Source organism: Ornithorhynchus anatinus, chromosome 21, assembly GCF_004115215.2.
Source record: "Ornithorhynchus anatinus isolate Pmale09 chromosome 21, mOrnAna1.pri.v4, whole genome shotgun sequence".
Lineage (NCBI taxonomy): Eukaryota > Metazoa > Chordata > Mammalia > Monotremata > Ornithorhynchidae > Ornithorhynchus > Ornithorhynchus anatinus.
Window position 1 is genome coordinate 897175 of NC_041748.1, and position 14194 is coordinate 911368.

At 63.3% G+C, this 14194-nt stretch overlaps 2 protein-coding genes across 4 annotated transcripts; one reads left to right on the forward strand and one right to left on the reverse strand.

Annotated features, from left to right (window-relative positions):
* Nucleotides 1-5797: 5797 nt before the first annotated feature.
* LOC114806052 (SCAN domain-containing protein 1-like) lies at nt 5798-8312 on the forward strand. The gene has a single exon (XM_039915131.1). The coding sequence runs from the start codon at nt 6086-6088 to the stop codon at nt 6779-6781; it is 696 nt and encodes a 231-aa protein (XP_039771065.1). The 5' UTR covers nt 5798-6085; the 3' UTR covers nt 6782-8312.
* A 615-nt stretch (nt 8313-8927) lies between these two features.
* Nucleotides 8928-13943, reverse strand: CCDC42 (coiled-coil domain containing 42). Of its 3 annotated transcripts, none has more exons than XM_029048813.2 (7): nt 13806-13943; nt 13531-13642; nt 13313-13417; nt 11379-11576; nt 9372-9524; nt 9125-9283; nt 8928-9023 (listed from the first exon to the last, which is right to left on the reverse strand). In XM_029048813.2, the coding sequence occupies exons 1-7, from the start codon at nt 13871-13873 to the stop codon at nt 8955-8957; spliced, it is 864 nt and encodes a 287-aa protein (XP_028904646.1). In that variant the 5' UTR covers nt 13874-13943; the 3' UTR covers nt 8928-8954. The 3 variants fall into 3 exon arrangements, with proteins under 3 accessions (XP_028904646.1, XP_028904647.1, XP_028904645.1); XM_029048814.2 differs by having other exon boundaries at nt 9125-9193; nt 9372-9593; nt 13806-13941; XM_029048812.2 differs by having other exon boundaries at nt 9372-9593; nt 13806-13941.
* Between the last annotated feature and the right edge of the window lie 251 nt (nt 13944-14194).

Here is a 14194-nt window from a genome sequence, read left to right on the forward strand (position 1 = left end):
ACTTGGTTCCTCCAAACATCCTGTAGCCGCTGCTGAAGACGGAATCCCGTTCCACCTGGATGGACTGTGGTCCTGACCCGACAGATGGTGCCACGAACGGTCCCCAGAACCGAAGGGGAGACGGACAGAGCACGGGCTTTGGAGTCAGAGTTCATGGGTTCGAATCCCGGCTCAGCCACTCGTCAGCTGTGTGACTCTGGGCGAGTCACTTCGCTTCTCTGGGCCTCAGTTCCCTCATCTGGAAAATGGGGATGAAGACCGTGAGCCCCACGTGGGACGACCTGATCCCCCCGCGTCTCCCCCGGCGCTCAGAACGGTGCTCGGCACGTAGCGAGCGCTTAACAAAATCCCAACATTATTATGGACAGCAAAGCCAAACAGGACAAAAGGAGTCTAGCACAGGCATCGTCAACGGCTCTGCCACGCCATTCATTCGATAGTATTTATTGAGCGCCTACTAGGCGCAGAGCACTGGACCGAGCGCTCGGAACGAACGAGTCGGCCACAGACAGAGACGGTCCCTGCCCTCTGACGGGCTCACCGTCTAACGGGGGGAGACGGACGGACGAGAACAAGAGCGATAAATAGAATCGAGGGGACGAACATCTCAATAAAACAATAGCAAATAAATAGAATCGAGGCCAGGTACGTCTCATTAACACTTAAAAGTAAAAAAAAATAAATGTTGGTATCTGTTAAGCGCTCACTATGTGCCGAGCACCGTTCTGAGCGCTGGGGTAGACACAGGGGAATCAGGTTGTCCCACTTGGGGCTCACAATCTTAATCCCCATTTTACAGATGAGGGAACCGAGGCACCGAGAAGTGAAGTGACTTGCCCAAATTCACACTTGGCAGCTGGGTGACCGTGGGCAAGTCACTTCACCGCTCTGGGCCTCGGTTCCCTCGTCCGTCAAATGGGGACGGAGACCGGGAGCCTCACGTGGGCCGACCCGATGACCCCCGGATCTCCCCCGGCGCTTAGAACGGTGCCCTGCACGTAGTGAGCGCTTAACAGATACCGACATGATTATTATCGAGATAAATCGAATCAAAGAGATACGATAGCAAGCGTTCAGTAAGTAGGACTGACCGACTGAGTGGCTGGTGGTTGTAACTCAATTTTCCCCAGGGGATTCCGGGACTGTACTGGGAGCTTTTTGCTGAGTTTCAGGGTCTTTAGCACCCATGGGTGAAACCCAGTGACATTCACGACTTTATTGTCCTCTGAAACAAAAGCCGGCCTGCTCCCCTCTCTCTCTCTTTGTGAAAAATAAGATTTGTTAAGCACTTACCCAAGCGCCTGCTCCTTGCCGGGCTCTGAACTCAGTGCCGGGGGAAGAGGGGGGGAGAGATATAAGCCAATAATAATAATAATAATGTCGGTATTTAAGCGCTTACTATGTGCAGAGCACTGTTCTAAGCGCTGGGGGAGATACGGCTGGGGGAGTCCCACGTGAGGCTCGCGGTCTTCGTCCCCATTTGGCAGATGAGGGAACTGAGGCCCAGAGAAGTGATTTGCCCGAGGCCTCTAATAATAATAATGATGTTGGTATCTGTTAAGCGCTTACTATGTGCCGAGCACCGTTCTAAGCGCTGGGGGAGACGCGGGGGAATCGGGTCGTCCCACGTGGGGCTCACGGTCTTCATCCCCATTTTCCAGATGAGGTCACTGAGGCCCAGAGAAGTGAAGTGACTCGCCCACGGTCACCCGGCCGACAAGTGGCGGAGCTGGGATTCGAACTCACGACCTCTGACTCCAACGCCCATGCTCTTGCCACTGAGCCACGCCGCTTCTCTAGACCGTAAGCTCGTCGTGGGCAGGGAATGTGTCTATTTATTGTTGCACTGTCCTCTCCCAAGCGTTCAGTACGGTGCTCTGCCCACAGTGAGCGCCCCTGAATGAAAAAGGTCACAGAGCAAATAATAATAATAATGTTGGTATGTGTTAAGCGCTTACTATAATAATAATGTTGGTGTTTGTTAAGCGCTTACTTCACTCGTCCGCTCAACTGTATATATCTTCATCACCCAATTTATTTTGTTTAATGATGTACATCACCCTGATTCTATTTATTTGCTATTGTTTTAATGAGATGTTCTTCCTCTTGCCTCTATTTATCGCCATCGTTCCCGTCCGCCCGTCTCCCCCGATTAGACCGCGAGCCCGTCAAACGGCAGGGGCCGTCTCCATCTGTTGCCGACTCGTTCATTCCAAGCGCTCAGTACAGTGCTCTGCACCTAGGAAGCGCTCAATAAATACTACTGAACGAACGAACGAATACTAAGGGCCGAGCACCGTTCTAAAGCACCGGGGGATCAGGTTGTCTCACTTGAGGCTCCCAGGCTTCATCCCCATTTTCCAGAGGAGGTCACTGAGGCCCAGAGAAGTGACTCGCCCCCAGTCACCCAGCTGACAAGGGGCAGGGGTGGGATTCGAACCCACGACCTCTGACTCCCCAGCCCGGGCTCTTGCCACTGAGCCTCGCTGCTTCTCTGTCTCTGGCAGCTCGTCATGGGAGGGGCCTGGGCCCGCGTATTGTTCCGAGAAGCAGCGTGGCTCAGTGGAAAGAGCGTGGGCTTTGGAGTCGGAGGTCACGAGTTCGAATCCCACCTCTGCCCCTTGTCAGCTGGGTGACTGTGGGCGAGTCACTTCACTTCTCTGTGCCTCGGTTCCCTCATCTGGAAAATGGGAATTAAGACCGTGAGCCCCACGTGGGACGACCCGATTCCCCTGTGTCTCCCCCAGCGCTTAGAACAGTGCTCGGCACATAGGAAGCGCTTAACAGATACCAACGTTATTATTATTGTTCTACTGTCGTCTCCCAAGCGTTTAGAGAAGCAGCGTGGCTCAGTGGAAAGAGGCCGGGCTGGGGAGTCAGAGGCCGTGGGTTCGAATTCCGACTCTGCCCCTTGTCAGCTGGGTGACTGTGGGCGAGTCGCTTCTCTGGGCCTCAGTTCCCTCATCTGTAAAATGGGGATGAAGACTTTGAGCCTCACGTGGGACAATCTGATGACCCTGTATCTCCCCCAGCGCTTAGAACAGTGCTCGGCACATAGTAAGCGCTTAACAGATACCAACGTTATTATTATTGTTCTACTGTCGTCTCCCAAGCGTTTAGAGAAGCAGCGTGGCTCAGTGGAAAGAGGCCGGGCTGGGGAGTCAGAGGTCGTGGGTTCGAATTCCGGCTCTGCCCCCTTGGCAGCTGGGTGACTGTGTTGGTATTTGTTAAGCGCTTACTCTGTGCAGAGCACCGTTCTGAGCGCTGGGGGAGACACAGGGGAATCAGGTCGTCCCACGTGGGGCTCACAGTCTTCATCCCCATTTTACAGATGAGGGAACTGAGGCCCAGAGAAGTGAAGTGACTTGCCCACGGTCACCCAGCTGACAAGGGGCAGAGCCGGGATTCGAACCCACGACCTCTGACTCCCCAGCCCGGCCTCTTTCCACTGAGCCACGCTGCTTCTCTAAACGTGACTGCTTCTCTAAACTTCTCCGACTGTGGGCGAGTCACTTCTCTGGGCCTCAGTGACCTCATCTGTCAAATGGGGATGAAGACTGTGAGCCTCACGTGGGACCACCTGATGACCCTGGATCTGCCCCAGCGCTTAGCACAGTGCTGTGCACATAGTAAGCGCTTAACAAATACCCACATTATTTAGCACAGGGCTCAGCACCCAGTGACAGCCCAAGACACGTGACTGACCTGACCGGGCCGCGCTCACAGCCCCCTCTAGCGGCCGACGCGGGGATGACAGGAGAGGCGCCCGGGAATCGAATAATCATAATAATCATAATTAATCATTCATTCATTCACCAGTCTTTATTGAGCGCTTACTATGTGCGGAGCACCGGACTGAGCGCTTGGAATGAACAAGTCGGCAACAGATAGAGACGGTCCCTGCCCTCTGACGGGCTCACGGTCTAATGGGGGGAGACGAATGGCAATAAAGAGAGTCAAGGGGAAGAGCATCTGGTAAAAACAATCCCAACTAAATAGAATCAAGGCGATGTACAATTCATTAACAAAATTAATAGGGTAATGAAAATATATACAGTTGAGCAGAAATGTTGGTATTTGTGAAGCGCTTACTATGTGCAGAGCACTGTTCTAAGCGCTGGGGGAGATACAGGGTCATCGGCTTGTCCCACGTGAGGGTCCCAGTCTTCATCCCCATTTTACAGATGAGGGAACTGAGGCCCAGAGAAGTAAGTTGCCCACGGTCACCCGGCTGACAAGGGGCAGAGCTGGGATTCGAACCCATGACCTCTGACTCCCAAGCCCGGGCTCTTGCCACTGAGCCCCGCTGCTTCCCTGATTAGCAGGTCGGCTGCAGAGAGAGCCTGGGCCTGGGAGTCCAGAGGTCCTGGGTTCTAGTCCTGACTCTGCCCCTTGTCAGCTGGTTGACCTTGGACGAGTCACTTCACTTCTCTGGGCCTCAGTGACCTCATCTGGAAGACGGGGATTGAGACCGTGAGCCCCAAGTGGGGCAGGGACCGTGTCCAACCTGATTTGCCAGTGTCCACCCTGGAGTTTAGAACAGTGCTTGGCCCGTAGTAAGCGCTTCACAAGGACCATTCATTCATCAATAGTATTTATTGAGCGCGTACTATGTGCAGAGCACTGTACTAAGTGCTTGGAATGGACCAGTCGGCAGTATTACTGTATCAGGCCAGGTGGGACCGTTTTGATGTCTCTCCCCCCCCGCGAAGACCGTAACCTCCCTGAGGGTGGGGAAGGCGTCCGTTCTTTGTTTTATACTTTCCAACCTTCGGGTGCGGGTGGTCGCTCAGTACGTAGCTTCACCGCCGGAGACGGGAGAGTCCGGAGGGCCCGATTACCTGGTCGCCGGCCCGAGAGGTTCGGCCCGTCCATTCAGTTCCCTCATCTGGAAAACGGCGATGAAGACGGTGAGCCCCGTGTGGGCCGACCTGGCTACCTCGGATCTCCCCCGGCGCTTAGAACAGTGCTTGGCACATAGTAAGCGCCCAACAGATGCCATCGTCATCGTTATTAAAATGGGGGTGAAGATGGGGAGCCCCACGCGGGACAACCTGATGACCTTCTATCCACTCCAGCGTTTAGAACAGCGCTTGGCACATAGTAAGGGCCCAACAGAGGCCATCGTTCTCATTATTAAAATGGGGGTGAAGATGGTGAGTTCCACGTGGGACGACCTGGCTACCTTGTATCTCGCCCAGCGCTTAGCACCTAGTAAGCGCCTAACAAATGCCATCATTCTTATTATTAAAATGGGGGCGAAGGCGGTGAGCCCCAAGTGGGACAACCTGATGATCTTCTATCTACTACAGTGCTCGGCGCCTAGCAAGCGCCGAATAAACACCAACATTATTATCATTATTACCCTGCCTCTCCCCCAGCGCTTAGCACAGTGCTCGGCACATAGCAAGTGCTGAATACCAACATCATTATCATTACCCTGCATCTATATCAGCGCTTAGCACAGTGCTGGGCACATTGTAAGCGCTGAACCAACACCGACATCATTAGCATTAGCCTGCACCTATCCCAGCGCTTAGCACAGTGCTCAGCACAAAGCAAGCGCCGAACCAACGCCAGCATTGTTATTATTATTGCGCTGCCTCTCCCCCAGCGCTTAGCACAGTGCTCGGCGCATAGTAAGCGCTTGACAAAGACTAGTGTCATTGTTATCATTGACTGGATGAGTGCGGGAGGGGCCGGAGGGAGGGCGGGAGGACTGGGGACCATAGAGCGGGTCTTCCCGGCCGGCCAGAGCGGCCCCACGGCGCACTTCCGGTCCCGCCGGGGAGGCGCGGGAGCGCGCCGGCCGGGCTGAATGGAAGCGGGAGCGCGCCGACTGGGCTGAGTGGAATCGGGAGCGCGCCGAGCTCTCTGAGGCGAGGCGGGAGCGCGCCAGCTGGGGCTGAGGCGCGGGAGCGAGCCGGACTTTGAGGAAGCGCGGGAGCGCGCCGGCCCCGCTGAGGAGAGGCGGGAGCGCGCTGGACTTTCTGAGGAGGCGCGGGAGCGCGCCGGGCTTTCTGAGGAGGCGCGGGGGCGCGCCAGCTTGGCTGAGAGGCGGGAGCGCGCCGCACTCTCCGAGGCGATGCGGGAGCGCGCCGGCTCGGCTGAATGGAAGCGGGAGCGCGCCGGCCCCGCTGAGGAGGCGCGGGAGCGCGCCAAGCTCTGTGAAGAAGAGGGCGCCAGCTTGGCTGAGGGGACGCGGGAGCGCGCCGAGCTCTGTGAGGAGGCGCGGGAGCGCGCCGGCCTCGCTGAGAAGACGCGGGAGCGCGCCAGTCTCGCTGAGCGGGAGCGCGCCGGCCTGGCTGAGGAGGAGCGGGAGCGCGCCAAGCTCTGTGAAGAAGAGGGCGCCAGCTTGGCTGAGGGGACGCGGGAGCGCGCCGACCTCGCTGAGAAGACGCGGGAGCGCGCCAGTCTCGCTGAGCGGGAGCGCGCCGGCCTGGCTGAGGAGAGGCGGGAGGTTGGCGGACTCTCCTTGGCGGCCCGGGAGGAGGAGGAGGAGGAGGAGGAGGAGAGACGTGAGGGGTCGGGGTCCCGGGGCCCGGAGACGTTCCGTCAGCGTTTCCGCCGGTTCCGGTACCGGGAGGCGTCGGGCCCGCGGGAGGCGTTCCGCCGGCTCCGCGAGCTGTCGCGCCAGTGGCTGCGGCCCGACGTGCGCACCAAGGAGCAGATGGTGGAGATGGTGGTGCAGGACCAGCTGCTCGCCATCCTGCCCCCCGACGGCCCGGACCCGCGCCCCGGGGGCCGAGCCCGCCGCCCCGACGTCAGGATCACCGGCTGACCCGACCCCCGACGGCGGCCGGCCCTTCCTCCTCCACCGTCGGCCCCGGGTCCCGGACGCCCTCGCGGCCTCCGTCTTCCCCGAGGGCAAACGAGCCCCGAGTCGGCCGCCCCGACGGGGCACCGCCCGGCCCCCTTCCTAGCCGCGGCCCAGTTATCCGAGGCCCAGACGAGCGAAGCCATCGGGCCGAGGTCGGACGGCGGACGGGGGACGGCCCCTCGGCGCAGGGGGCCGCCCAACAAATACTACCGATGGCGTGATGGCCTTCCAGACCCTGCTGAGCCTCCCCGGGGCAGGCGGCCTTCCCCTCTGCCCCCGATCCACCCTAAGCCTGCCAGCCTTTCCCTCTGCACTCTGCTGAGCCTCCTAAAGGCCTTCCCGACCCTTCTGAGCCTCCCCAGGGCAGGAAAGCTCATCCTCTGCACCCTGCTGAGCCCCCCCAGGGCAGGCAGCCTTCCCCTCTGCCCCCTGGTCCACCCTAAACCAGACAGCCTTTCCCCTCTGCACCCTGCTGAGCCTCCTAAAGGCAGAAAAGCTCGTCCTCTGCACCCTGCTGAGCCTCCCTAGGGCAGAAAAGCTTGTCCTCTGCACCCTGCTGAGCCTCCCCAGGGCAGGCAGCCTTCTCCCCTGCTCCCTGGTGAGCCTCCCCAGGGCAGGAAAGCTCATCCTCTACCCCCTGGTAAGCCTCCCGAGGGCAGGCAGCCCTTCCCTCCGCACCTTGGTGAGCCTCCAGAGGGCAAGAATCCTTATCCTCTACCCCCTAGTGAACCTCCCCAGGGCAGGAAACCTTCCCCTCTGCACCCTGGTCCCCTCCTGAGGGCAGGCAGCCTTTCCCTCTGCCCCTCGGTGAGCCTCCGGAAAGCAGGACGTATCATCCTCTGCTCCTCGGTGAGCCTCCGGGGGGTCGGGCATCCTTCCCCTCTGCACGCCGGTCCCCTCCCGAGGGCGGGCGGGGAGCCCACCCTCCTCTCCCCTCCCTGCTCCGGCTTCTGAGGGCAGGCGGCCTTCGCCTCCGCCCCCAGCCGAGCCTCCCGAGGGCCGACGTCCTTTTCCTCCCCACACCCCTCCCCTCCGGGGCCCGGGCCGGGACGCCGACCCGATCCTGCCCGGGCGCGGCGGGCGCCTCCCCGGCCCGCCGACGGGAAGATCCAGTGGGCCAGGGCCTGAGGAGAGAGCGCTGAGCCGACCGGAGGGTGGAGGGTGGAGAGCGGCCGGGGGTCGGAGCGGCCCCCGGCCCGCGACCCCCTTCTCGTCCCCCAATTTCCGCCAGCCGGGGAAGGCCCTCCCTCTCCCCGCACCGGGGCTCAGCCACCGCCCAGAGGCCTGAGAGAAAGCAGGCTGCGGGTAAACAGGAGGGGATCTTTCACCGGGCCTGCGTCAGGGCGGGGAGGTGGGTCTGGGGTCCAGGAAGACGCCTGGGGAGAAACGCAGGTCTCACGGAAGCTGCCGTCTCTGCCCTCTCACCTCGCCCCCTCCCCGCCCACACGGCGGGGGCAAGAGCCCGGGCTCTGCCCCTTGTCAGCCGGGTGACCGCGGGCGAGTCGCTTCGCTTCTCTGGGCCTCGGTTCCCTCATCTGTAAAACGGGGATGAAGACCGGGAGCCCCACGGGGGAACGACCCGATTCCCCCGCGTCCACCCCGGCGCTTAGAACGGTGCTCTGCACATAGTAAGCGCTTAACGAATACCCACATGATTATTATCATCACTCCAGCAAACCGCCGACGGTACCGACGGTCGGGCGCTCGCTACGTGCCGGGGTCGGGCCGAGCGGGTCGGACACGGTCCCCTGTCCCCCGACGGTCTCCCGTCCCCCTTTTACCCACGAGGGGCCGGAGAAGTGAAGTGACTTACCCGAGGTCACGCAGCAGACGAGTGGCGGAGCGGGGGTGGGGACCCTTAACCTGCTGACGCCCGGGCTCTAGGTCGGGGAGGCGGGTTCTCCCTCAACGAGTCCCTTGCCGTTACTCCCGGTGACCCCGACAGGCCCATCTGTCCATTCCGAGCGCTCAGTCCAGTGCTCCGCCCACCGTGAGCGCTCAATAAATACGACCGAAGGGATGAAAGAATGAATCCCCGGGGGCAGGGGTCGCAGAGAGGACGCCGAGAGATCTTCTCTAGAAAATGTAATCGCCTGGAGAGGTGGAGGCGGCGGGGGGGGGGGGGGCGGCCGGCCTAGGTGCGGCTCTGGGTCTTCTTCAGCTCGGACCAGATGTCCGCCAGGTCCTGGATGTACTGCTGGATCTGCGGGGGCGGGAGGGCGGGCTGCGGCCGGACGCCCCCCCGACCTCGGGGCCGCCCTCCGCCCGCCCCGGCGAGGCCGCGGACGTCCCCCGCCCCCGTACCAGGTCCAGCTGCTTGTGGGTGTCCTCCACGGGCACGGAGGTGGTCTCCTTCAGCTGCTTGCTCACGATCTGGAAGAGGTTGAGCGTCGCCATCTTGATGGTGCCCAGGAGGAGGGTCTTCTTGGCGGCCGTGTTCTGGATGTGAGCCCAGCGCGACTCCTGCGCGACCACGGGCGTGAGCGGCGGGGGAGGGTCCCGACCCCCCGGGGTCTCCCCCGACCCGCCGGGGGCGGGGGGGACGGCTCACCCAGATGATGACGTCGCTGCGGGCCCGGTCGAAGCGCATCTGCAGCCGGGCCAGGTCGTTGTTGTGCTGCAGGACCTCGTCGTCCTTCTCCTCCATGTAGCGGGCCAGCCGCCCCTTGGCCTGCTCGATCTTCTCCTGGCCCTCCTGCGCCGACTGCATGAGGTCCTGGTGCATGCTGACCAGCGTCTTGTAGCGGCCGATGACCTCGTAGATCTCCTCGAACTGCAATCCCCCCCCCGACCCCGACGCCACTCTCCGCGTCCGTCCCCTCTCTTGGTTGCTTCGCGATCCCCGGGTGCGGAGCCCCGGGCCCTGAGCTCCTCGAATCGTCATGGTGACGGGACTCGTAAGGGGCTCGGACGCCGTCCCGAGCGCTGGGGGGGGGGGACGGGTTGGCCCGCGTGGGGCTCACCCATTTTCCAGAGGAGCTCACCGAGGCCCAGAGAGGTTCGGTGACTGGCCCGGAGTCAGGCGGCCGCCCCGAGCGGCGGAGCCGGGATCAGAACCCGCGACCTCTGACTCCCGAGCCCGGGCTCTCGCCGCCGTGCGGGCGGGGAACGTGTCTGCTTATTGTTCTAGAAAAGACTCTCCCAAACGCTTAGTACAGTGCTCCGCACACAGCCAGCACCCAATAAATACGGACGAGTGAACCCAAGTACTTACTGGGTGCCGGGGTAGATCCCGGCTAATCAGGGTGGACACGGTCCCTGTCCCACGGGGGGGGCTCACAGGTCTTATCCCCCGCTTTACGGATGAGGGTACGGAGGGCCAGAGAAGCGACCTTGGCCAAGCAGACGAGTGGCGGAGGCGGGATTAGAACCCAGGTCCTTCTGCCCCGCAGGGCCGGGCCCGGGCCGCTTCTCCGTCGTTCCTTTATTCGGGTTTCCGTCGGGCGCCGACCCCGTGCCAGGCACCGGGTGGGCCGTTCCACGGAAGCGACTCTCCCGTCCCTCCCGGTCTAAGAGGGAGGGAGGGACGGACGGCACCCCATTTTCAGTACGTCGATTAGACCGTCAGCCCGTCAAAGGGCAGGGACCGTCCCTCTCTGTTACCGATTTGTCCATTCCAAGCGCTCAGTACGGTGCTCTGCGCACGGTAAGCGCTCGATAAATAGTATTGAATGAATAGATACTACCGAATGAATTTTCCGGGAGGGGAGACCGAGGCCCAGAGAGGCAAAGCCCGAGGTCACCGGGCCGGCCGGCTCGGGGCTCCTCCACTCGCAGTGGGCAGGGAATGCGCCTTCCAACTCTATTATTAGATTGGACTCTCCCAAGCGCTCGGTACAGCGCCCTGCACGCAATAAGGCTCGCCAAGGGCAGGGAATGTGTCCGGTCTGTCGTCTCGAGTGCGTACTGCAGTGCTCCGCACAGAGCGAGCGCTCAACGGATACGATCCATCGACCGATTCCCCGTTAGGCTCCCGCGGTGTCTGTTCCCGGCCGGGCGGCCCGGTCTGAGCAGGGGGGTGGGGGAGATTAATAATAATAATAATGATGTTGGTATCTGTTAAGCGCTCACTATGCGCCGAGCACCGTTCTAAGCGCTGGGGGAGATCCGGGGTCATCGGGTCGTCCCCCGTGAGGCTCACGGTCCTCATCCCCATTTTCCAGATGAGGGAACTGAGGCACAGAGAAGTGACTTGCCCGAAGTCACCCAGCTGACGAGCGGCAGAGCTGGGATTCGAACCCCTGACCTCTGACTCCCAAGCCCGGGCTCTTAATCGTGGGATTTGGTAAGCGCTCGCTACGTACCAGGCACCGTATCAAGCGCTGGAGGGGGGATACAAGCAAATCAGGTCGCCCACGGTGGGCTCGCGGTCTCGTCGTCCAGAGGAGGGAACCGAGGCCCGGGGAAGGGATGGCGCTCTCATTGCAAAGAAAAGGAAACCGAAGCCCGGGGAAGTGACCGGTGCGAGGTCACCCAACAGACCAGCGGCGGAGCCTCGGCCCGGGCTCCCCCGGCTACGCCCCGCCGCTTCTCCCGTCCGTCCGCCGGCCCGCCTCACCTCCGAGTTCTCCACGACCTTCTCCAGGTACTTGTTGAAGATGGAGTAGTCCTGCAGCTGGCGGCTGAGCAGCAAGTCCTCCTGCTTCAGCAGGGCCATCTCCTGACGGGCCTTGGCCAGCTCCTGCCCGCGCTGCTTCTTCAGCTCCCGCTCCTTGCTGGCCTTCTTCAGGGCGCGGATCCGCTTCTGGTCGTTCTCCTAGGAGCGGGGCCTCAGCGGGGACACCGCCCCCCCCCCCGACCCCCCCCCCCGGGGCCGGGCCCGCCCCGTCCCGGGAGAACGGCGGCGCCTGCCGTGGGCCGGGCTCCGTAGTACCGAGCGCCGGGGTGGACACGAGCCCCTTGCGGGGCGGGGGCCGGCTCCATCCGCTGCCGGACCGCGCGTGAATAATGCTAACGTTGCTATCGGTTAAGCGCTCACTACGTGCAGAGCACCGCTCTAAGCGCCGGGATGGACACGGGGTCATCGGGTCGTCCCACGCGAGGCTCCCGGTCTTCATCCCCATTTTCCGGATGAGGCCACTGAGGCACCGAGAAGCGAAGTGACTCGGCCACGGCCGCACGGCTGACAGGCGTTCCCGCCGCTCGGCACGCGGCTCGGCACACGGGAGGCGCGCTCGGTGGCCACGGCCCGACGAGCCGACGCGCGGCAGATCGAGTCGGAGCCGGTCCCGTGTACCGCCTGGGGCTCCCGCTCGCAACCCCCGTTTTCCCGACGAGGGAACCGAGGCCCAGAGGATGACGCTCCCGGTACCTGTTAAGCGCTCACCATGTGCCCAGCACCGTTCCAAGCGCCGGGGGAGATACGGGGTCATCGGGTGGCCCCACGTGGGGCTCCCCATTTTCCAGACGAGGCCACCGAGGCCCGGGGAAGTGAGGTGACTTGCCCGAGGTCGCCCGGCCGGACAAGTGGAGGAGCCGGGATCAGAACCCACGTCCCCCGACTCCCCGGCCCGGGCTCCTTCCGCTGAGCCGCGCGGCTTCTCTTTGAGCATTAAAAGAACGCGTGGAGCGTTTCCTCTGTGCCAAGCCCTGTTTCAAGCGCCAGGGTAGGCGCAAGGTGATCGGGTCGGATCGAGTCCCCGTCCCGCCTGGCGCTCGCGTTCTTCACCCCCATTTTCCAGATGAGGGGACTGAGGCCCAGAGAACAATAATTCTGGTATCCGTTAAAGCGCCTGCCGCGCGCCGAGCACCGTTCTGGGCGCTGGGGGAGATATGAGGTCCTCTGGTCGCCCCCCGCGGGGCTCGCCGTCCTAAGCCCCCTTCTCCGGACGAGGCCACCGAGGCCCAGAGAAGTGAAGGGACCTGCCCCAGGTCGCAGAGCAGACGAGTGGCAGAGCCGGGGTCAGAACCCACGTCCTCTGACTCCCAGGTCGGGCACGGGCCCCGGGGGCCCGCTAATCCCACGAGGAGGGGGAGCCTGGAGTGAGTCCCCCATTTCGCAGATGAGAGAACTGAGGGCCAGAGGAGCAGCGTGGATCGGTGGAAGGAGGCCGGGCTTGGGAGTCTGAGGGCAGGGGTTCGGATCCCAGCCCGGCCGCTCGGCAGCCGGGTGACCGCGGGCGAGTCCCTTCGCTTCTCCGGGCCTCGGTTCCCTCATCCGCCAAATGGGGACGAGGACCGTGGGCCGACCCGATGCCCCCGGATCTCCCCCGGCGCTTACGACGGTGCTGTGCACATCGTAGGCGCTTAACAGACACCGACACCAACTGAGTGAAGCGTCCCGTGCGAGGGCCCCGCGGAGACGGCGGGGCCCCGGCGACCCCGGGGAGCGAGGTGGACGCCCGCTGCTGACCCCCCGGGGTCCCGACTCCCAGGCCGGGCCGACGGGGGGACCCCCGCCCGGGAGAAGGGAGCCGCCCGAGCTGGGCCCAGAAGGGGTGGGGTGGGGGGTCGTCCGGGGGCGACCGGCCCGGCCTTCCCGCGGGGCCGGACCTGCACGAACTGCTCGAACTTCTGGATGTGAGCTTTCAGCTGCAGCTCCTTGGCGGCCAGCTCCTCCCAGCGCAAGGTCAGGGCCTCCATCTTCCTCTTGAACGTCTGCGGGCCGGGGCGCCGTCGGTCGGGCGCCCGCCGGGGAGCTCCGCCCAGCCCGGGGCACGACCCCCGGGCCACCCCGACCCCCGGGCCACCCCGACCCCCGGCCTCCTCACCTCCTTCTGGCCCTCCATGGCCCGGTGGACCAGTCGGGCCTCCTTCTTCTTCTCCAGGAGCCGGATGAAGGTGGACGACGACACGGCCTCCTCTCCGGCTGGGGAGAGCGACCTGCCGAGACGGTTCCCCCCCGCCGGCGTGCTCCGTTTGGGGGGCGCCCGGCGTGGCCTGACCCCCACCCCCGGGCGGCAGCCGGACGGCCGAGGAGGGCGGGATGGCCCGGGAGGGACACGGGGCCGGGGGAGCGGGAGGGGGGGGGCCCCCGGGTACTCACGAAAGCAGGTCCAGCAGTCGCTCGCCATACTGCAGTCGGAAATACTGGCCGAGGTTCTCGTCCTCCATGGCGCCCGGGCCTCGGGGCGGTCCTCGGGGGGTGTCGGCGGGCCGACGGGGGGCAGGGGGCGGCGAGGGAGGCGATGGGTTGGGGCGGGGGGTGGGGGGGAGCACGGGGGGGGTTCTCTGGCCTCCTCTCCCGTTCCCTAGCAACGCGGGGTGGGCGTTCCACCCTTGCGGCGGTTGGGGCTTCGAAAGATGGCGGGGGGTGGGGAGCGGGTTGCCTAGCAACCGCACATCCGCGGGGTCCCCACGGGACCTTTGACTTCCTTGACCCCCGGGCCGCCCCCGGCTTCCCTCTCGTGCCCGGTGGGCGCGGCTCCGGGGTGA